Source organism: Hevea brasiliensis, chromosome 8 (genome assembly GCF_030052815.1).
Source record: "Hevea brasiliensis isolate MT/VB/25A 57/8 chromosome 8, ASM3005281v1, whole genome shotgun sequence".
NCBI classification, from domain to species: domain Eukaryota; kingdom Viridiplantae; phylum Streptophyta; class Magnoliopsida; order Malpighiales; family Euphorbiaceae; genus Hevea; species Hevea brasiliensis.
The window spans coordinates 90,467,211-90,491,274 of record NC_079500.1 but is presented as its reverse complement, the minus strand read 5'-3'; the positions used below and the strand labels follow the sequence as shown (position 1 = coordinate 90,491,274).

General features: G+C 34.0%; 1 protein-coding gene across 1 annotated transcript; it reads left to right on the top strand.

The window, feature by feature from the left end:
• The first annotated feature begins 17,154 nt into the window (after positions 1-17,154).
• On the top strand, positions 17,155-21,390 carry LOC110653783 (phenylalanine ammonia-lyase). The gene is given in 4 exon segments (XM_021809577.2): positions 17,155-17,726; positions 19,434-19,769; positions 19,771-20,054; positions 20,057-21,390. Coding segments are annotated over 4 exon segments (2,124 nt in total). The 5' UTR covers positions 17,155-17,346; the 3' UTR covers positions 21,181-21,390.
• Positions 21,391-24,064: the final 2,674 nt, after the last annotated feature.

Below are 24,064 nucleotides of genomic sequence, written 5' to 3'. Positions count from 1 at the left end.
TTTAATAATATTTTTATATTAATTTATAGTACTATTATATATAATGTTATATGTATTATTTATTATTTTATATATTATCTTGATGTCATGTATTATTTTAACAATGAAATGATATTAATAAAGTGTTATTAAAATTTAAATTTATTATAGTGATATTCGCTGGTGGCCACACAAAAGAATTCATAAGAGAAAGAAAAAGAGAGAAAAGGGGAAAAAAAAAATTTAGAAAGGAGGCTTATTATTATTATTATTATTATTATTATTATTATTATTATTTGAAAGAACAACTATAGAAGAAATTTGAAAGCTCTACAAATATATAGCATTTAAGGAAGTTAAATCAATCGTATTTTCTTTGAAAAATTCTTAATTTAAATATTATTTAAGTTTAAATTTTATTTTAAAGGTTTATCACAGATTTTGCAAACTTTAAATTTTACTTGATTCAGTAAAAATTATAGTCCAAACATTATGTGGTGATAAAATCATACACATAAAACAAGTCTATGCCTGAAAAGGCATAAATTAAAAAAAATTAAAGATTTATTTTAATTAAAAGGAAAAAAAACAAAAAGAAAATGTGGAAGGCACTGTTGACTTGTGGAAGAATGGTGCTCATGTTTATATTTATCATTTTAATTAACATAATATAATAACAATTTTATCAAACACACCTACTACTACTACTAATAATAATAATATTTGGGGGGCTGGTGGAAAGACTTCCACCTTCCACCTCAAACACAAATTTTATCAAGGGGAAGGATCTGGTTTCAAGAATCATGGTCTGGTCTTCTACTTTTAGAGCTTTATCATTTTTTTTTTTTTAAATTTGTGTTTATTGGGTTTCTTATTTGTGTTCACATCTCTCACACAAATACACAATTGATGATTTTTGCCTAATTGAAGAGTATAAAAAAATACTAAAATAAAATTCCTTTTTTAAAAAAAAATGTAAAATATAATATATCTCAACTATACCAACTACGAAATAGTTTGGAAAAAATAAAAAATGGGCCAACAATTTCATTAATTATTATCAAAACATCACAATTTATTGAAATTAATGGAATTCGTTTGGAGTATTGACTGGGTTAAGTTCAAACAAATGGCTGAAAATCAAACTCAGCTTGACCACTAGTTCAATTAGTTTCATGTCAAGTTCCATGTATTAACCTTAGTAAAATATAATATGTCTCAATCATACCAACTAACAAATTGTTCGGGAAAAATAAAAAATGGGCCAACAATTTCATTAATTATCATAAAAACATCACAATTAAGTGAAATTAATGGAAGTTGTTTGGAGTATTGATTGGGCTAAGCTCAAACAAATGGCTGAAAATAAAACTCAACTTGACCGCTATTTCAATTAGTTTCATATCAAGTTCCATGTGTTAACCTTACCAACCATCCACATTATCCAAAAGTTTGACATTTTTGTTCTATCTAATCTTGCATGCTTTCACCAAAAATTTATTTATTTATTTATTTAATTTTCATATTGGCTTCACCTACCACCAAGGAAACAAAAGCATGTTGGTGGTGAGCAAGACTTGTCCAAAGCTCAACAACTCATAATGTCTTATTTTATTTTTCTCTTTTTTTTTAAATATATTTTTCCAAGCCAAATCTTGGTTTCATGTATTTGAAGGGAAGAAACCCTTTATATTGCTACCTTGAATAGTCAATAATATGATTTTTTTTAGATAGCTTAGTCAATAATTCCAATCACATATCATTGAGATCAAATCATATTAATTGAAACTCTTCATTTTAAGAATTATTAAAAGGAATAAATTCAATAAGAAGGAGAAATTAAATGGATATAAAAGAAAAATCTTAGGATGTCAAAAAGAAAATAAATTTGTATTATGTTATTAATTTTATAAATATTTTGTTCATGAATGCATCACAATTAGGATCCCTAACCACAAGTCATGATAATGATATCATGACATGTTTATTTCAAAGGGAAGATTATATAATTAACTTCCTTTCATTAGTGTTCTTTTAGTTTGGTAAGGCATTTTTTTTGTTATTATATATAAAATATTAAAATTTAATGAATAAATATCACACATGATTATTCAATTTTATGAATTTTTTCATTAAAAAAAAAGGATTCATAAAATGCATTCAATTACCTCTCCTCGCAATTAAACTCCTTCACTTTCTCTATTTCTTCTCCACTAGCAATCACTAAGTAAGTAATTTTATTTATAAAATAGTTGATAAGTTAGTATGTTAACTTGAAAACTTTTAATTTTCGGTCATAGTGATTTATGAAATTAAATTCATATCCAGTGAGTTTTATAACAGAAATTGAGATGCAGGGCTTTTATGAAAACACTCATAAAATTGAGTAATTGTGTGTGATAGTTAGTCAAATTTATTAAAATACTTTTGAGAAAACAAACTATAACCAAATGGAGATTAATTGAGTTGATCACAGGTGAAAATAATAACAATAATATGCTTAATTTTCCCCTTTAAATTCATACATCAATTAAGGTAAGGGAGGGTGAAACTTAACTATATGAAAATGTTTGCTTCATCACACACATGATACACATGATAAATCTAGTTGCTTTTGAAGAATGAAATGGATACATGAGAGTGTATGATCCCTTATGAGTTGTATATTCACATGATTCTTGGCAATATCAAACAAGACATGAAATCCTAATAATAGTAAGTCTTACATTTAATTACTTCATTTCTAAATGATACTTATTGATAGCTTACCTAAGAATGAAAATGACTCAGAAAAACTAATTAATATATATATATATATATATATATATTCAACCACTTTCTTGAATTATATATATGTGTGAATTAATTTTTTTTATTATCAAAAAGTAAATATAAAAGGCAAATAAATGAGAGTTAGAGAATGAATTATACATATGTTAGAACATATAAATGAACATAATTAATAAAGATTAATTAATTAATCTAATTTCATCAGTATTGAAGAATAAAAAATAATGAAGAAGATGAAGATGACGAGAAAAATATAGGAAGGTGGGCGGAATGAGACTCGAATGACAACATCTCACCAACCCCATAGCAAGTAATTACAATGGAGTTGGTAGGTTTTCCACTAAGTGTACACACACACACATATGTGTATATATATATATATATATATATATGCGCACTAAACAAAAGCAAATTTTCTTAAGAACTCCTGAGTAAACAACTAAGCAATTTCTTTGTTCAACTTAGATGTCTGCACGGATACATGATTTTCTTTATAATAATAATAATAATAATAATAATAATAATAATAATAATAATAATAATAATAATAATAATAATAATATCCTTTCCATCCCCATTCAAAAGCAAAAATTTCAAAACCAACAACTTTAAGAACCTTACTAGAAAACTTGACGATGACCAAGGCTAATCAATAAACATAAATGAAGCATTCAATTGTGTAAATAATATGTACCTTCATTAGCATTTAAAATGCCTAAATAAATATAATTTTAGTTAATATAAACACTATTTATTAAGTATAATTTTACTTTACTTAGACTTTTTTAAGGTAAAAATTATATAGACTAATTAGATTAAAAATTCTAAATGTTTACGTAAAATTATAATTATATTCAAAAGTTTTAATTTTTAAAATATTCAAACTTTTTAGATTTATCATAATTGTAACAAAAGGAGTGAAATTGATTTTAAAAAGTTAATGATTAATTATAATATAATACATGAAGTTTTATTTGATTAACAAAATAGTCCATGTATTAAATTTCATATTTAAAAAGATAATATATTTTATCAATTACTAATTTTATATAGGATAAATAATTTCATTCTTTTAAAATATGAAAATTATTGTTCTATTATATATATATTGGATTGAAATTGATTTTAAAAAGTTAATGATAAATTATAATATAATACATGAAGTTTTATTTGATTAAAAAATAGTCCATGTATTAAATTTCATATTTAAAAAGATAATATATTTTATCAATTACTAATTTTATAGAGGATGAATAATTTCATTCTTTTAAAATATGAAAATTATTGTTCTATTATATATATATTGGAGTGAAATTGATTTTAAAAAGTTAATGATAAATTATAATATAATACATAAAGTTTTATTTGATTAACAAAATAGTTAAATTTCATATTTAGAAAGATAATATATTTTATCAATTACTAATTTTATAGAGGATGAATAATTTCATTCTTTTAAAATATGAAAATTATTGTTCTATTATATATATATATATATATATGAAATTATTCATCCTCTCAATCATTGTCGCTCATAGTGCATACACTTTTTTAGCGCAACTCGCAATCTTGATTGTTTGCTAATATTCAATTTATCCATAAATGTGTTGGAAATACATTAATGGGGAAGAAAAAAATCTCAAGACCTTGAAATTAATATGTCCATTTCTAAAGCTGCAAACCATAAGATTCATTTTACATTGACGTGCTACTACTTAGGAAGCTCTTGATACACTCAAGGGTTCAAGAAAAATTTTAATCAAGTATGATAAAATTAAAATATAATTAGTTTATTTCCAAACTGATGTATGAGAGCTTATTTAATTATAAATATTTATCACCATTTAATTAAGAGACTATTAGTAATAAATTTAGTGATTAAAATTGATCTTTAGATTTTTATCAATGGATTATGAAATTAATTTATACACGCCATGCGCAACTCAAAGACATACATGCACATATGTATGTGTTCAAATAGTTGAAATTTGAGAGCTTTATTTACCTGATATATTGACCCGTTTCAATAATAATAATAATAATGATAATAATAATAATAATAATAATAATAATAATAATAATAATAATAATAATAATAATAATAATAACAATAATAATAATTTAATGTAATTGTTAATGATAATTAATAATAAATAAAATAGATCTTCTTTTTGAGTATCAATTTAGTTAATTAATTATTTTGTTAATCAAATAAGACTTTAGCTACTATATTATAATTTACCATTAACTTTTTGTCATGACCCAACCTATGGGCGGACAGGCACTAGGACACAGGCGATCTAAAGCCCCCGAGGCCCGTAGTAAGCCTAACTATTCCTTAACCCAACTCTAAGGCCTATTTGGGCCCAATTTCAAGAAAACAACCGGACAGAGTCCGGCCATTAAATGAACCTTTCAACGGGGAGTTTTTGACTCACCCGACCTGTAAACACCATAATAATCAATTGGGGAGCTTAGCTCACCCTCCACATACTCATATCATCATAAAAATAAAAAGGAGCTCAGCTCCCTCATCCAGTCCATCAACATGCATAAAATATTAAGTTTACAGGTCCAAAATAACAATTTATAATACAGACCCAAATCAAATAAATATTTCTAACACATGCGGAAATTCTAAGAGTTAACAGAATTACACAAACATGAATAGACGACCTGCGAGGGAGAAAAGCAGGTTAACCTCAAAAATATCCTCCTGTGGCCTGGAAAAATATTGAGCAGTGGCGTTCGACTCGAGAGAGTAAAATATCAATTTTAACCATAATCTCTATAATTATCTAAAACTAATTCACCTGTAGAGTGAAATGCAACATCGTGATAATTTCACATCATAACAAAAAGGAAATTTGGACCACTCACACTCACAGTAATATCAATCATAATATATGGGGTGATCCCTATCTGACTCTCTTAATTCCAAGCGTGCGTGAAGAACTCAGCTCGGACTTCCATTTAATAACCAAATTGGGGTCCCAGTGAAGAACTCAAGTCTTGTCTACCCCGAAGGACCGGGTCCCAGCGAATATCTCAAGCGTGTCTACAGTCCTATCCATAGTCCACACCACATCACACGCACGCCAACGCACGCACACTGCTCCAAATTACCACAACAACATACATGGCACTTTCACAGTTATGAATGCAACATAAATCGTGCCTAAAGTTTATCTACATAGATATATGCATATAAGTGATGCATGGGCATGCTTGAACATATAATAATAGTGAAATTACAATTAAAATTAATATTTTACTCACAGACTTAACAACGGTCACTGTGGCGACTGGGCGGAGGAAGAAGGCTGTCCCGGCTCACCTGACAATTACATTATAATAATTTAATACAATTGACTCAATACAAATCATGAAAAGACCAAATACGTCCTAAGTCGTGCCGAAAATCCGGCAGAGTCTCCCCTGTACCTAGGACCTACCCAACCTGCAAAATGGCTCAAAACACACTTCTATATTCACAATCCATATATCCACAACTCAATCACATCACACAGCCCCTCCTGGGCCCATCAAATCAGTCATCCATCACAATATTTAAAATTTTAATTTAGTCCTTATAATTGACCATTTTTGCAAAAACTACCCAAATAAACTTTAAAAATTCTAAAACTTTGCCCCGCGGTCCTTAGCAATATTACTAGGTTATTGCAAAAAGAATCATAATTTTCTGAGCTACCACGAATATTTTATGAATTTTTAATCCTATTTAAGCATTAAAAAATTACGAAAAAGCAAGGTTCGGGTTTACCTTTGCCAATTCTGACTTCGGGGACGCGCTCAGGACGTCTGACAATGGGAGGAGGTAGCCAAAACCTCGGTCCAATTCGGAGACTTTTTCGGTAACGGGTCTGTCTGGCCGAAAATTCACAGACCCAGACAACTGTTGAATTTCTGCGAATTGATGATACCTACACGAAGCCCACAACATGGGGGTTAGTACATAAATTTTTTGGAATTTTCTAAGCTCATTTAATGCTCGAAAAAACACTGCGAAGTTCCGTGGGATTCACTGAAAAACGGTGTCGAAAAATTTTGAAATTTATATCCCCGCGAAGCTCTCGACGAGTGGAGCACTCTGGTACTCTCGGTTTTCTCGTGGGGTTCACGGTTTGCAAGAAATCTAGCCCGAAAGTCAAAATGGGCTAAAACTTCCCGGCCAAAAATTGGACAAACCGCTCGATGGATTTCGGTGTTCTTAGTGTCTATGGAAAGCTCTCGATGAGTAGATGAGTTTAGACACAAGACCCGGTCCGATTGGTGGCCGGATCGGCCGGATTTTGGCCGGGAAGACGAACAGTCGCGGGCGTAAGAGAGGGGCGTTCGCACTCATTTTCCGGCCGTTTGGGGCGGCGTGGCCGTGGGAAGGGGTGGGGCGCGTGAGTGAGGTGGCGGGGAGGTGGTGGCCGTGGTGGGGCGGGAGGAGAGAAAATGGGAGAAAGAGAGAAGGAGGAGGAGGCGGGAGAAAAAGAAGAAGAAGAGGAGCGGTCCGTCCGGTCCGATTCGATCAGTAGGTTCGATTCGGAATACAAAATTTTAAATTTTTTACTCTGCCTCGGGACCGAAAATGAGGTCCAAAAATTCCAAAATAATTCTAGAAAACTCAGAAAAATTTGTAGACTCCAAATATATTTTAGTTTTGCCACGTGGTCTTTAAATTAATTTTTAAAAATCATGAAAGTTTATATTTTCGGAAAATTGAACTCGATTTTTAAAACCCGAAAAATCTTAAATAATTTCTTAAAATTTAAATAAAATTAAAATATCAATATTACTCATAAAATACTAAAATTTAAAATTTTTGGGGTGTTACATTCTTCCCCCCTTACAGAAAATTCGTCCTCGAATTTTTTACACAAGGCAGAATAAAGTACATGATTACACATTGAACAGATAAGGGTATTTGCTACGCATGTCCCGTTCTGACTCCCAGGTGCTCTCTTCCACTGACTGACTCCTCCACAAAACCTTAACCATAGGGATCTGTTTTGATCTCAGCTGTCTCACTTGGTAGTCCACTATGGCTACAGGTTGCTCCTCAAACGTCAAGTTCTCTTTTAGCTCTATTACATCCAATTTGTAGTACATGAGAAGGATTTGGAATGTATTTCTGAGCATGGAAATGTGAAACACGGGATGAACATGAGAAAGGTTGGGTGGTAGCTCCAGCGGTGAGCAACTGCTCCAACTCTATTCGTAACCTCAAAAGGTCCGATATACCGAGGTGCCAACTTGCCCTTCTTTCCAAATCTCATGACTCCCTTCATTGGAGAAACCTTCAGGAATACATAGTCGCCTACTGCAAACTCCACATCCCTCCGTCTGGGGTCTGCATAACTCTTACGCCTCTTTGAAAAGTTTTCAATCGTTCCCTGATTAAAGGAACTACCTCTGAAGTGTACTGCACTAGGTCTACATCATGCACCTTCGCTTCTCCCATTTCCGTCCAACATAGAGGAGACCTACACTTTCTTCCATATAATGCCTCATAGGGTGCCATCCCTATGCTGGAATGGTAACTGTTGTTGTAGGCAAACTCCACCAAAGCTAGCTGATCATCCCATTGACCTCTAAAATCCAAAACACTCATGCGAAGCATATCTTCCAGTGTTTGGATTGTCCTTTCGGACTGTCCGTCTGTTTGAGGGTGGAAGGCCGTACTAAAGTTCAACTGTGTGCCAAGTGCCTCCTGCAACTTCCTCCAAAACCGAGAAGTGAACTGGGGCCCTCTGTCAGATACTATGGAAGTAGGAACTCCATGTAATCTGACTATTTCTCGAATGTAGAGTCGGGCGTCCTGTGCCACAGAATATGTAGTCTTCACAGGCAAGAAATGAGCTGATTTAGTCAGGCGGTCTACAATTACCCATATCGAATCATATCCTCGCATGGTACGAGGCAACCCAGTCACAAAATCCATAATAATCATTTCCCACTTCCATTCTGGGATAGGGAGCTCTTGCAGCTTTCCTGACGGTCTCTGGTGTTCAAACTTCACCTTCTGACAAGTCAAGCACTTGGACACAAAATCTGCTATGTCTCTTTTCATGCCATTCCACCAATAGCTATCTTTCACATCATGGTACATCTTGGTGGAGCCTGGGTGGACATTGTACAGTGTATAGTGTGCCTCTCGCATGATTTCATTTCTGAGATTGTCCACATCGGGCACACATATCCTAGAACCTTGCACTAGAGCGCCATCACTGGAAAATCCAAACTCACCACCTTCACCTTGCTGTACTCTTTCTATGATCTTCATCAATTGTTGGTCTCTGTGCTGGGAAACTCTGACCCTATCTCGCAAGTCTGGCCTTACTGAAAAATGAGCCAATAATACCCCCTCATCTGACAGATCTAGGATTAAACCTTGATCCATCAACTCATGTACTTCCTGAATCAACGGTCTCTTCTCTGCTGAAATGTGCGCCAAACTGCCAGAAGATTTTCTGCTCAAAGCATCTGCTACTACATTGGCCTTCCCAGGATGGTACTAGATGGTGCAGTCATAGTCCTTTAGAAGCTCCATCCATCTCCTCTGTCTCAAGTTTAAATCCCTCTGTTGGAAGATGTACTTCAAACTCTTGTGGTCGGTGTATATCTCGCACACTTCACCATACAGGTAGTGTCTCCAGATTTTTAATGCAAAGACTACAGCCGCCATTTCCAAATCATGGGTGGGGTAGTTCTGCTCATGCCTCTTCAGCTGTCTTGAAGCATAAGCCACTACTTTTCCATTCTGCATCAAAACACACCATAGGCCAACTCTGGAGGCGTCACAGTACACGGTGTATCCTTCACCACTCATAGGTAGTGTCAACACAGGGGCGGTGGTTAGACACTCCTTAAGCTTCTGGAAGCTCTTCTCACAGTCATCTGTCCAAATGAATGGAACATTCTTCCGAGTTAACTTAGTTAGGGGAGCCGCTATCCTGAAAAAATCTTGCACAAAACGCCTATAGTAGCCAGCTAGACCCAGAAAACTTCGCACCTCGGTTGGTATTTGTAGGCCTAAGCCAATCGATTCTGACTTCAATTTTCTTGGGATCTACTTGAATGCCGTCACTAGAAACCACGTGTCCCAAGAATGAGATGCTTTCTAGCCAAAATTCACATTTTGAAAATTTGGCATATAGCTGGTACTCCCTTAAAGTCTGCAACACCATCCTCAAGTGCCACACGTGCTCTTCCTCGGTCCGAGAGTATACCAAAATGTCATCTATGAATACGATGACAAAATGGTCCAAAAATGGCTTGAACACCCTGTTCATCAAGTCCATGAAGGCTGCTGGTGCATTAGTGAGTCCAAAAGACATCACCAAGAACTCATAATGACCATATCTTGTCCTGAGTGCCGTTTTGGACACGTCCTCATTCCTGATTCTCAACTGATGGTAGCCTGATCGTAGGTCTATCTTGGAAAAGAATCTAGCCCCTTGGAGCTGATCAAACAAATCGTCGATCCAAGGAAGTGAATACTTGTTCTTCACAGTCACCTTGTTCAACTGTCTATAGTCAATACACAACCTCAATGACCCATCCTTCTTTCTCACAAATAGAACAGGAGCACCCCAGGGTGAAGTGCTCGGACATATGAAACCTTTGTCCAATAGCTCATGTAGTTGCTCCTTTAACTTTTTCAATTCTGCTGGGGCCATCCTGTAAGGTGGCATTGATATGGGCTTTGTACCCGGAACAACATCAATGCAGAACTCTATTCCCCTTTCCTGGAGGCAACCACAGAGCTCCTGCAGGAAGACATCCATAAATTCTCTGACAACAGGAACATTTTCCATGTTGACACCTTCTACAGATGTATCTCTCACCAATGCCAAATACCCTTGACATCCACGCTTCAACATTTTTCTAGCACTAATTACTGACACCAAATTATATGGAGCCACGATCCTGTCACCGTCAAAGCTAAACTCTTCCACACCAGGTATGTGGAAATACACCTTTTTGTTCCTGCAATCTAAAGTGGCATAGTGAGTTGCCAACCAATCCATTCCCAGAATTACATCGAAATCCATTACCGGTAGAGGAACCAAGTCTACTGGGAGGATCTTTCCATCCACTACCACTGGACTACCCCAGAAAAACCATATCTATATCTATGTTGTCGCTAAGTGGGGTAGCTACCGACAAAGGGCATTCTAAAGTGGTAGGGTTTCTACCCAATCTCATGGCAAACACAGGGGAGACAAATGAGTGCGTAGCACCCGGATCTATCAAAACACGAGCCTCATAGGAACAGACTAGAAGAATACACCACAAGCTGCATTGGAAGCTCGAGCGTCTGGTGGGTCGGGGTGAAAACCCGAGCTTGACCCTACGAGTGGCGGAACCACGATCGACTTCTACCTCTGATGCCTCCAAATCCACGTCCCCCTTGTCCTTGGCCTGTACAGGCCCGAATTGCTGCCATCTTTGGAAGCACCCGGATACAACTGACGAGGAACATTTGCAACAGAACCCTGTGACCCCATCTGTGGCTCGCTGAACACAGGGCATTCCCTAGCAAAGTGACCTGGTTGGCCACACCTGAAGCATACTCCTGAACCCATCATATAAGGTCCTGAATGTCCTCTTCCACACTGTGCACAAGGTGCTAAGGAAGATCCTGAACCAGACCCAGAACTGCTATACCCCGAACTGTGACCACTGCTGGATCCGTACCTTGGTCTGAACCCTCGGGATTTATGTCTAAAACCACTCCTCTTATTCCTGCTTTTTCCTCTGTAATTAGTTTGGCCACCACTATCCGTAGTACCCATGTGTGGAACACCTGAAGAACCCTCTGCTCTGTTTTTCTTTACCCTTCCGCTGTCATCCACAGCATAGCTAATCTCAATCTGTCTGGCTCGATCAACTACCACGTCAAAAGACTGATCAGACATCATGGCCAGGTTTGCATACCTCCTGTCAAGCCCCTTTAGGAACCTCTTCACCTTCATAGTTTATGTAGCAACTGCTGTAGGGGCATACCTGCTCAACTCAAGAAATTCTGTAGCATATTCATCTACAGACCTGCCATTCTGTCTTAAGGCCTCAAAGGCCCACTGCTTTTGATCTCTGAAGCTTTCTGGCACAAATCGATTGATGAATAGTTCCACAAACTGAGTCCACGATAAACCCTCCATCCGAGGTAATATGTAGTCATTCATCCATTGTCTAGGCATAGGCCCCATGACATGCTGCATACACTCTATAAGTCTTCTATCAATCAACTGCAACTCTGTTCCTGCCTGTCTGCAGGAATCCAAAAACCGATATGCATCGTCTGACACATCATAAGTACCAGGCACCAACTTCTTGAAATTAATGATCTGTTTGTAAGGTTCTCCTCTTGGTGCGGTGGACTGCTGTTGCTGTGGAGGGTGGACTATATACTGTGCCATCATATCGATGGTTCTCTGCAACCCAGCTAGAGTAGCTGCCATGGGGTCCATGGGACCCTGTGCCATGAAAGGCCCGATCTGAGCTGTTGGCGTTGCTCTTCTACTTGAGCAGCTCTAGGCCTCCTACCCCGCCTCCTCGGGGCAGGCGCCTCATCTTGTGCTGAAACCTTGTCAGGCACATCTGGTTCTGGTGCAGTGGCAGCTCTCCTCCTTCTACGCATTTTCCAGAAATTCAGCAGCATTAGCCCACAAAATTCAAAACTACACATTACACAGCTCTATAGACTCATATTTACACACAATATATGAAGCTGAAACTAGAAGCAAAGATGACAATGCAAGACGAATGTGGACCCTATTTTTTCGCATGTGACTCCTAGTAGACTCTTCCCAACACTTTAGATGAACATTCCCTAAGAATCTAGAGCCTAAGCTCTGATACCGCATTTGTCACAACCCAACCTATGGGCCAGACTGGCACTAGGACCTAGGCCAACTAAAGCCCCCGAGGCCCATAGTAAGCCTAACTATTCCTTAACTCAACTCTAAGGCCCATTTGGGCCCAATTTCAAGAAAACAACCGGACAGAGTCCGGCCATAAAATGGACCTTTCAACGGAGAGTTTTTGACTCACCGACCTGTAAACACCATAATAATCAATTGGGGAGCTCAGCTCACCCTCCACATACTTATATCATCATAAAAATAAAAAGGAGCTCAGCTCTCTCATCCAGTCCATCAACATGCATAAAATATTAAGTTTACAGGTCCAAAATAATAATTTATAATACAGACCCAAATCAAATAAATATTTCTAACACATGCGAAAATTCTAAAAGTTTATAGAATTACACAAACATGAATAGATGACCTGCGAGGGAGAAAAGCAGGTTAACCTCAAAAATATCCTCCTGTAGCCTGGAAAAATATTGAACAGGAGTGAGCGTTCGACTCAGAGAGTAAAATATCAATTTTAACCATAATCTCTATAACTATCTAAAACTAATTCACCCTGTAGAGTGAAATGCAACATCAGCAGTAATTTCACGTCATAACAGCAAAAAGGTAATTTGGAGCACTCACACACCAGTAATATCAATCATAATATATGGGAGCTGATCCCCTATACAGCTCTCTTAATTCCAACTGTGCCAGCGAAGAACTCAGCTCGAACTTCCACTTAATAACCAAATCGGGGTCCCAGCGAAGAACTCAAGCCGTGTCTACCCAAGGGCCAGGGTTCAATGAAGATCTCAAGCCGTGTCTACCCGTCCTATCCATAGTCCACACCACATCACACGCACGCCAACGCACGCACACTGCTCCAAATTACCACAACAACATACATGGCACTTTCACAGTTATGAATGCAACATAAATCGTGCCTAAAGTTTATCTACATAGATATATGCATATAAGTGATGCATGAGCATACTTGAACATATAATAATAGTGAAATTACAATTAAAATTAATATTTTACTCACAGACTTAACAACGGTCACTGTGGCGGCTGAGCGGAGGAAGAAGGCTGTCCTGACTCACCTGACAATTACATTATAATTATTTAACACAATTGACTCAATACAAATCATGAAAAGACCAAATACGTCCTAAGTCGTGCCGAAAATCCGGCAGAGTCTCCCCTATACCTAGGACCTACCCAACCTGCAAAATGGCTCAAAACACACTTCTATATTCACAATCCATATATCCACAACTCAATCACATCACACAGCCCCTCCTGGGCCCATCAAATCAGTCATCCATCACAATATGTAAAATTTTAATTTAGTCCTTATAATTGATTATTTTTGCAAAAACTACCCAAATAAGCTCTAAAAATTCTAAAACTTTGCCCCGCGGTCCTTAGCAATATTACTAGGCTATTGCAAAAAGAATCATAATTTTATGAGCTACCACAAATATTTTATGAATTTTTAATCCTATTTAAGCACTAGAAAATTACAAAAAAACAAGGTTTGGGTTTACCTTTGCCGATTCTGACTTCGGGGACGCGCTCGGGACATTTGACAATGGGGGGGTAGCCAAAACCTCAGTCCAATTCGGAGACTTTTCTGGTAACGGATCTGTCTGGTCGGAAATTCACAGACCCGGACAACTGTCCAATTTCCGCGAATTGAGGATACCTACACGAAGCCCACAACATGGGGGTTAGTACATAAATTTTTCAAAATTTTCTAAGCTTATTTAATGCTCGGAAAAACACTGCGAAGTTTCGTGGGACCCACCAAAAAACGGTGTCAAAAAATTTTGAAATTTATATCCCCGCGAAGCTCTCGACGAGTGGAGCGCTCTGGTACTCTCGGTTTTCTCGTGGGGTTCACGGTTTGCGAGAAATCTAGCCCGAAAGTCAAAATGGGCTAAAATTTCCCGGGTAAAAATTGGACAAACCGCTTGATGGATTTCGGTGTTCTTGGTGTCTATGGAAAGCTCTCGACGAGTAGATGAGTTTAGACACAAGACCCGATCCGATTGATTGCCGGATCGTCCGGATTTTGGCCGGGAAGATGAACTGTCGCGGCGCAAGGGAGGCGTTAGCGCGTTCCGGCCGTTTGGGGCGGTGGCGGCCGTGGGAAGGGTGAGGCGCGCTTGATGGTGAGGTGGCGGGGAGGGCGGCCGTGGTGAGGCGGCGGGAGGAGAGAAAGCGGGAGAAAAAGATAAGGAGGAGGAGCCGCGCGCGGGAGAAAAAGAAGAAGAAGAGAGGAGCCGATTCTACCAGTCCGATCGGTCGGTTCGATTCGGCGAGTTCGATTCGAATACAAAATTTTGAATTTTTACTCGCCTCGAGGCCAAAGCGAGGTTCAAAAATTTCAAAAAAATTCTAGAAAACTCAGAAAAATTTGTAGACTCCAAATATATTTTTAGTTTTGCCACGTGGTCTTTAAATTAATTTTTAAAAATCATCAAAGTTTATATTTTCGGAAAATCGAACTCGATTTTTAAAACCCGAAAAATCTCAAATAATTTCTTAAAATTTAAATAAAATTAAAATATTAATATTACTCATAAAATACTAAAATTTAAAATTTTTCGGGTGTTACACTTTTGAAATTCAATTTTACCAATTTGGCTTCAATTGTAACAAAATATGAAAGGTTTATATATTTCATAATATTAAAAATTTTGGATATAATCATGATTTCCCATAAATATTTGATAATTTTAATCTAATTGGCTAATCCTATAGGATCACAATCTTAATAACAATTTAACTCTACCTGATACCTATATAAAGAACTTAAGCCTCTACAAGTACGTTGTTCTCTCTAGTCAACCATATAATTTGCTTATTTTCAATTACTGACTTCAGTATTAGAGGAGTTGCCCAAGCTAACCTACTCAGTGAGCTAACCTACTCAGTGTTCTCTCCCTTGTCTTGTGGGTCCAGACTTGTAGGAATAATTTACAAACAACATCAATTTGATATTATATAAAAATGAATTTAAAAATAATTAAATTAAATATTTAATTTAAAATTTATATAAATTAATTAAATTATATATAATACATATAAATTTAAATGTAAATATTTAATTTAAGAATTATTAAATTTATTATCATATAAATGTCTCTAACTTTAAATTTAATGTAATACATTAATTTAAAAGTTATTATTATTATTATTATTATTATTATTATTATTATTATTATTATTATTATTATTATTATTAGACATTTGGTAATTAAATAATTTGTTAACTAGGCTAGGTAGTTGTTAGAGAAGAGTTGAGTAAGTATATATTTAATGTGAGCATGACCAAAAAGTTATTAAATTAAACAAGCTATGTAAGAGGGATTATGTTTTTTGAATTATTTTTTTTTTCAACTATAATTATGATATATGATGATGTTAAATATAAAATGGTTGTGCACCAAATTCAAGCATATAATTAATTCGTTCCTTTGGATATTGATCATGAACCATCCACAAAACCACAAGAGCTAAATTCCAAACTATGTAAGAACGAATATACCCATTATAATAAGAAGTAGCAATTTGATATGCAATACTGTCATAAAGAAGCTTACAATATTATCAATTTTGAATTTGGTTATTTTTATAAATTCTTAATTGTGATGTGTAATTTATTTAATTAAATTTTAAAAAATAAATGTATCCATAATATTATTTCACAAAAATTTCAAAAAATAATTATATGTATACATAAAAAATAAAAATAAATATACAAATAAACTAATTATACTCAATAAAGAATTTTATGCCTTCCATATTTATATATAAATATGGTACAGTATTTATATCAAGATTAAAGTTTAAGATATTTTATGAATGAAATTAATTGAATGTAAAATGTCATCATATTAAGAGATGTATTATAGAATTTAAACTTAGAAATCGAGAAATTATTAAATATATTCAGTGTATTTAGTGAATATATACTATTTTTTATAATTATATGAAATTTATTTTTTAAAATATAAGAATAATTTATTTTTTTATAATTAAAAAATATTATTTTTTAATACTCTTTGAATATCTAATAATTAACCTTAGAAATCTATCGGGTTGAATGAATTTGATTTATCACCTGAAATAATTTATTATTTAATGTTAATTTATCAGTAAAAAGAAAAGAAAGAAATTGGTATTGCAAAATGTGGTTGGTGAACTGAGAAAGAAGAGAGAGACATGCGTATGACGTACTGCTTATGTGCCTCATCTCACCAACCCCCTCAAGGCTCTCTCTTTCTCTCTCTCTCTCTCTCTCTCTCTCTCTCTCTTTCTAATATTTTTGACAAGTAAAACCTAACCATCCCGTCCTAAATCCCAATCCCATATATGCCCCACTTATGGGCATAAGCCCATCACCACAATTTCTTACCCACGTGTCATCATCTTACCCCTCCATTCCCATATAAATCTAACGGCCTCTGCCATTTTCCAACTAACCCGTCGGCCTACGCTACGCCTGCACCCAACGCTCAATAACCCCTCCTTCACCCTCCTCTCCTCTACCTCTATTTAAAGCACCCATTTCAGTTGAACCCACTCAGGAATTTTGGGTCACCTGAAATTTCCTAACCTATAATTTCAACAAACGCCACATTTTGTCGCACTTTCCTTCCATTCTTCCACCTTTCCGAGAAAACAATCAGCAATGGAGTTTTGTCAGGACAAAGGTACTACTTCACCAGGGTTTTGCACTACTGATCCATTGAACTGGGGCTTGGCTGCTGAATCGTTGAAGGGTAGCCACCTTGATGAGGTCAAGCGCATGGTGGATGACTACAGGAAGCCTGTGGTCAAGCTAGGGGGTGAGACACTGACCATAGCCCAAGTTACTGCAATTGCCAACCGTGACGCTGGTGTCAAGGTTGAGCTATCGGAGGAGGCTCGAGCCGCGGTCAAGGCCAGTAGTGACTGGGTTATGGATAGCATGAGCAAAGGAACTGATAGTTATGGTGTCACCACTGGCTTTGGTGCAACCTCTCATAGAAGAACCAAGCAGGGTGGTGCCCTTCAGAGAGAGCTCATAAGGTAAAAAAAAAAATCCACTTAATATATATATATATATATATATATATATATATATATATATATATATATATATATATATATATTCTTCTACTTGTTATGCTGAGTCTGGTTCTTTTCGTTAAGGGAGAGGGTTGTTTCCTTAAAATGGAGGGTAGTTGGCATCTAAGTAACCTGCCCTTTGCTTGGTTAGGTGAGCCCACCAAGATCACAAGGCTTGGATGAAACAAGTATAAATTATAGAGTTAAATTCGAATTTCACTGTTAAAAATCTCGATGGGTTAGCCATCTAAAATAAATTTTATAATGTTAAATTTTTAACAAATTTTATTGAAAGAGAAAAAGAAATTGAAAAACGGTGACAATGAGGGTATAAGAAAGTTGATGTGTTTCATTTTTAATGGGTTGATATGGCATTCTCCTCTCCCCTCATGGATCTCTTACGTAGTTGGAAGTTGGAACCAATACGTTCTTGTATTTGTGGCTATTATTTAATTGGTAAATTTTAAGATGAGAAAATTCTCTAAATTAATAATAATAATAATAATAATAATGGAAGAAAAAGAGATGTATTATGCTTATCTACAAAAGCAATCAACAAAATTTAATTTAATAATATTAAAATTATTTTAAAAATTAAGAAATTTTGAGCTTCACTTTTAATCAAAATTAAATTAATTAAAAATAATATTAATTATACCTTCAATTTATTTTTTCGAGAAAAAAAAATTACATATCAAATTTATATGTTATTCAAAAAAAAAAAAATTATAGACAACTACCGGAGATAGTTCATTGGGTCAGTGTTTTGTCCTATTCTTTCAGTTTATGGCGCTTAGACTCCTACGTTATAAGGAATTGAAATTGTATTTCTGCTAATAGTTTAAACTTTTAGTACGGTGGTGATAAGTATTTCATCCTAAAAAAACAAAATCAATAATTAAATAATATAATTAAGCACATTATTAAGAATTTATATCTCTACTATATTTAATAAAAAAATTGCATTTGTTGTTTATTAGGCGGCAAGAAAGCCTCTACAACAACAGCTGCTATTATAATTTTTTTGGGGGGTCCCTTGAGGTTAGGCTGTTCATGTATCCCCACTTAAAAAAGTCAATAATTTGTGGTGTGAACAAAAAAAAAAAACTGCACTAGTACATAATTGCTTTATTCATAAAAAAAATTTCCTACTTAGCTAAGAAAAATATAGAATAGGTAAAATGATTAAATCCAATACCAAAGAATTGTAGTAGACAAGCTAATTAAGATTGCTAATTATAATAATTATGTCAATTTAGAATGTGTTTATGTGCCTAAGTCAATGAAAATGATGTTGCTTTTTGTTACTAATTACTATGCATTTCTTTAATCCGGAAGAGACAAGTTCTTGATTGATCCACTTGAACTGTTTTCTTTAATCTAAAAGTTGGCAATTTCCCACGTAAGATCCCTGAAATTGCCTGAGGATGCTCTCACATTGCACAAAATTTCTTTTGGAAATGGAATCTTGGTCAAAGTCCATGTTCTTGTTCGGCTGCAACTGCAAATGCTTTCACTTCTTTTTTTATTTAATTTATTTTTTTAAAAAATATTTTAGCTTTAAATGGAGTGAAAATTGGGGAAACAGATTCATATAAGTCGACTTACACTACTTGGAAATTAAAAATTAAAAATTTGTTTCTTGAAATTTTGTTCTTTTTTCTCCAGGTTCTTGAATGCTGGGATCTTTGGAAATGGAGCACAATCTTGCCACATATTGCCTCACTCTGCAACCAGAGCGGCTATGTTGGTGAGAATCAACACTCTACTGCAAGGTTATTCAGGCATAAGATTTGAAATTTTGGAGGCTATTACCAAGTTCATCAACAACAACATTACCCCATGTTTGCCCCTCAGAGGTACAATCACTGCTTCTGGTGACCTGGTCCCATTGTCTTACATTGCCGGGCTTTTGACAGGTCGGCCCAATTCCAAGTCAATGGGGCCCAAGGGACAATCATTGGATGCATCTGAAGCCTTTAAGTTGGCAGGGATCAATGGTGGTTTTCGAATTACAGCCCAAAGAGGGTCTAGCTCTAGTAAATGGCACTGCAGTTGGTTCTGGCTTAGCTTCTATGGTGCTTTTTGAGGCAAATGTGTTGGCAATCCTATCAGAAGTTTTATCAGCAATTTTTGCAGAAGTTATGCAAGGAAAACCAGAGTTTACTGACCACTTGACACATAAATTGAAGCATCACCCTGGACAAATTGAAGCTGCAGCTATTATGGAACATATTTTGGATGGTAGTTCCTTTGTTAAAGCAGCTCAGAAGATACATGAAACTGATCCCTGCAAAAGCCTAAACAAGACCGATATGCTCTTAGAACATCTCCTCAGTGGCTAGGCCCTCAGATTGAAGTGATCAGAACAGCAACAAAAATGATAGAACGAGAGATCAACTCTGTGAATGATAATCCATTGATTGATGTGTCAAGGAATAAGGCTTTACATGGAGGGAATTTCCAGGGGACGCCAATTGGTGTTTCCATGGATAACACTCGTTTAGCCATTGCTTCAATTGGGAAACTCATGTTTGCACAATTCTCTGAGCTTGTTAATGACTTTTACAACAATGGTTTGCCTTCAAATCTCACAGGTGGCCGCAATCCAAGCTTGGATTATGGGTTCAAAGGAGCTGAAATTGCCATGGCATCTTACTGCTCAGAGCTTCAATTCCTTGCAAATCCTGTCACCAACCATGTCCAAAGTGCCGAGCAACACAACCAGGATGTCAACTCATTAGGGTTAATTTCTTCAAGGAAAACAGCTGAAGCTGTTGACATATTGAAGCTCATGTCTTCCACTTACTTGGTTGCTCTGTGCCAAGCCATTGATTTGAGGCACTTGGAGGAGAACTTGAAGAACACTGTCAAGAACACAGTAAGTCAAGTTGCAAAGAGAGTCCTCACAATGGGCTTCAACGGCGAGCTTCACCCATCAAGATTCTGCGAAAAGGACCTTCTCAAAGTGGTCGACAGGGAACACGTCTTTGCCTACATTGATGATCCTTGCAGTGCAACCTATCCACTAATGCAAAAGCTAAGGCAAGTACTAGTAGACCATGCCATGACGAATGGTGAGAAGGAGAAGAATTTGAGCACCTCCATTTTCCAGAAAATTGGAGCATTTGAAGAGGAACTGAAGGCCCTTCTTCCTAAAGAAGTGGAAAGTTCCAGGGCTGAATATGGCAATGGTAATCCAGCTATTCCTAACAGGATCAAACAATGCAGGTCATACCCACTATATAAGTTTGTGAGGGAAGAATTGTGCACAAGTTTGCTAACCGGCGAGAAGGTTCGATCGCCTGGAGAAGAATTTGATAAGGTTTTCTCAGCAATGTGTGCAGGGAAGCTCATTGACCCCATGTTAGAATGCCTCAAGGAGTGGAATGGTTCTCCTCTTCCTATCAGCTAAGATTTTTTTCTTTTTGTTTCCTTCACATAAAGGTTATATATGTCCTGTTAATTTGTAACTTCAAAATTGTAATATCAAAGTGTGTGTGTTTATGATGGTTTTTTTTTCTTTAATCCTTGAGAGAATCTTGATTTCTTTGGACTTTGAATTTCAGTAAAAATGTATAATAAGATATGCAATCAAGATTTACTCATGCGTTTCTTTCATAAATGCCTCTTGCACTAATGTTCTTCCATCAAATATTTCTCTAAATGAATTGGAAATTCGAAAGATAATAACCAAAATATAGGATGATAAAGAAGTAAAAATTTTTACCAGCAAATTGCTTGAACTTATTGAATTTATCCTGTTAAAGATGTTATTGTTTGCAATCAAACATTGCTTAACATCAGAAATGATCTTATAAGCATTTTCGGGAATTTCCTAAAAGCAAAAGTTAATTTATACACAATAAGTTATTTACTATAAATTCATTCACAAAGTTATTTGTCATTTGTTAAAAAAAGTTTTCTCCGTCGTTTCCATAATTGTTTCTCTGTTTTCAAGATCCATGGAATGAACTGTTAAACCTCCGCATGCAACTTCTCGTCTCTGTTTAAGGATCGTGGCTAAAAATTGATGTGCCTCCAAGTCGATTGATCTCTTTTGTTGTGTTCCAATATTGTTAAGATCCACATTGATTTGGGACAAGGTTAATGTGTTCTTATATGGCCTTAGTCACTATAGTATTAGAGTCTCCCCAACTAATTTCTAGACATCCTATAAATTTGTTAAGATCTTAGGTTAATTTTGAACAGAGATAATGTGGTCCTTATATAGCCTACCCTATTTAAATATCATATCAAAGCCTATCGGCACCTTAGGTGGAGAAACCCATAGAATTGGTTTTACTCTTTGTAGAATGAGCTCTGTGAAGTGCCATAGAACTATTAATAGAAGGTTTTTAAGGTTTAAAACCTTGAACTTGCATTTGGAAGGATGTATATATATATATATATAAATAAGTATGTTTTTTAGAGATTTTTGAAAACTTTTAAAAATCTTCATTTTTCAAAATACTTTAAAAACCTTTTCTTCCTTCAAACACTAAAAAATTATAAAATTTAAAAACCATGAAAATTTTATTTTGAAAGGGCGTTTGGTTTGACTATTTATTTTTAATTTTTAATTTAAAATATCTTTTTTAATTTATGAGTCAAATTAAAAATAAGTAATTAATTACTTGGTAAAATTATTTAAAGAATAACTTTTAAGTAATTTAAGTATTTTGTTAAAAGTTACTTAAAAGTAATTTAATTTATTAATATTACTAAAAATATATGTAATTAAGTGCTGTAGTTGTTAAAATGAAGATAATGTAGATATTTTAAAAAATTACTAGGATAATAAAGTCTTTCTTGATGCATCTCTAATAATTTTTTATTTTTATTTTTTTAAAAATTTTGCTGATATATAAAATGATCTTAGGTCAAGCATGTTGAAATGTCATAGAATTGAAAAAAAAAAAAATTAAAGGTCAAATAACTAAAATTAAAATTTCTAATAAAATTGTAAAAAAATATAAATTCAAGATTTTTTATTATTAAGTTTTTAATTATACTGAAAATTTTTAATTTATCAAATTTTGATATTTATTTTATCTAAAATATTTGTTTCAATTTTACAAATTAAATTATTTAATAAATTAAAATACATGAACTTTTTTTTTATTATAAATAAAACTCGAACTTTCAAAGCTTTTTGTTTTCTTTTTAATACATAAAATCGTTAAAATGACATGCTGATTAAGATATAAAATTTATATTTTATTAACTCCACATTTTTTATTTATAAAATATTTTTTTAAAAAAATTAAAGACTCAGTTTAATTTAAGTAATTTTAAATATTAAATTGATAAAATTGAAACTAATGTTAAAAGATTAAATTGATAAAATATAAAATTTTTACTAAAATTAAACATATGCATTAAAGATTTTATTTTATTTTATTTTTATCATTTGACATATTATTATATTATGCCTAATTTAAAAATAATAATTCATCTAAATTTTCTAATATTAAAAATATATATAGTTTTTACAAAACATTTTATAAAGTAATGGCATTATGATTTGTGTTGCTACACTTGCTCGGAGAGGCATCAAAACACTTGCTCGGAGTATTTAGATTTCAAAATTAAAATTATTTTTAAGAAAAAATATAATTTTAAATACATTAAAAAATAATTATAATTTTTTTATTAATTTAATATTTTATTAACTAATACTTATTAAATTTAATTTTAAATATTTTTTAACTAATGTATTTAAAAAAATGTTTTTCTCAAATGGCAACCGACTTTTCATAATTAATTTATATATATATATTTTAAAAAATTATTCATGCCATAGTATTGTATATTTATTGGAGGATAATGCCATTTGAAAATAAGTAGAGTAAAATTTAGAGCCTCTAAATTTTCATAAAAAATTAATCCAATATATTATGAATATATTTAAAATTGACATTTGTAATTAAAATGAAAAATATTATTTCTGTTATTTTATTTTTTCATAATTATTTAAATGATTGCATCTATTAAAGAAAATAAACTTTTAATTATAATTAATAAATTTTAATTAAATGATATTAAAATTATTTTTAAAATTATAAAATTTTAAATTTAAATATCGATAGGAGATAATTAGATTAAAAAAAATTACATAGCATTATATATAGAAAATTTTGGTTAATTCATTTAATTTTTTCATTGAATTAATTGAATTGAAATTAAAAAATTAAAAAATATCAAGTTTATTCAGTTGGATTTTTCATTTGTAGCCAAAAAATCCTTACCTAGCCCCCAAGGCCCCAAGTAGAAGTGCCAAAAAGGCCAAATGCGGT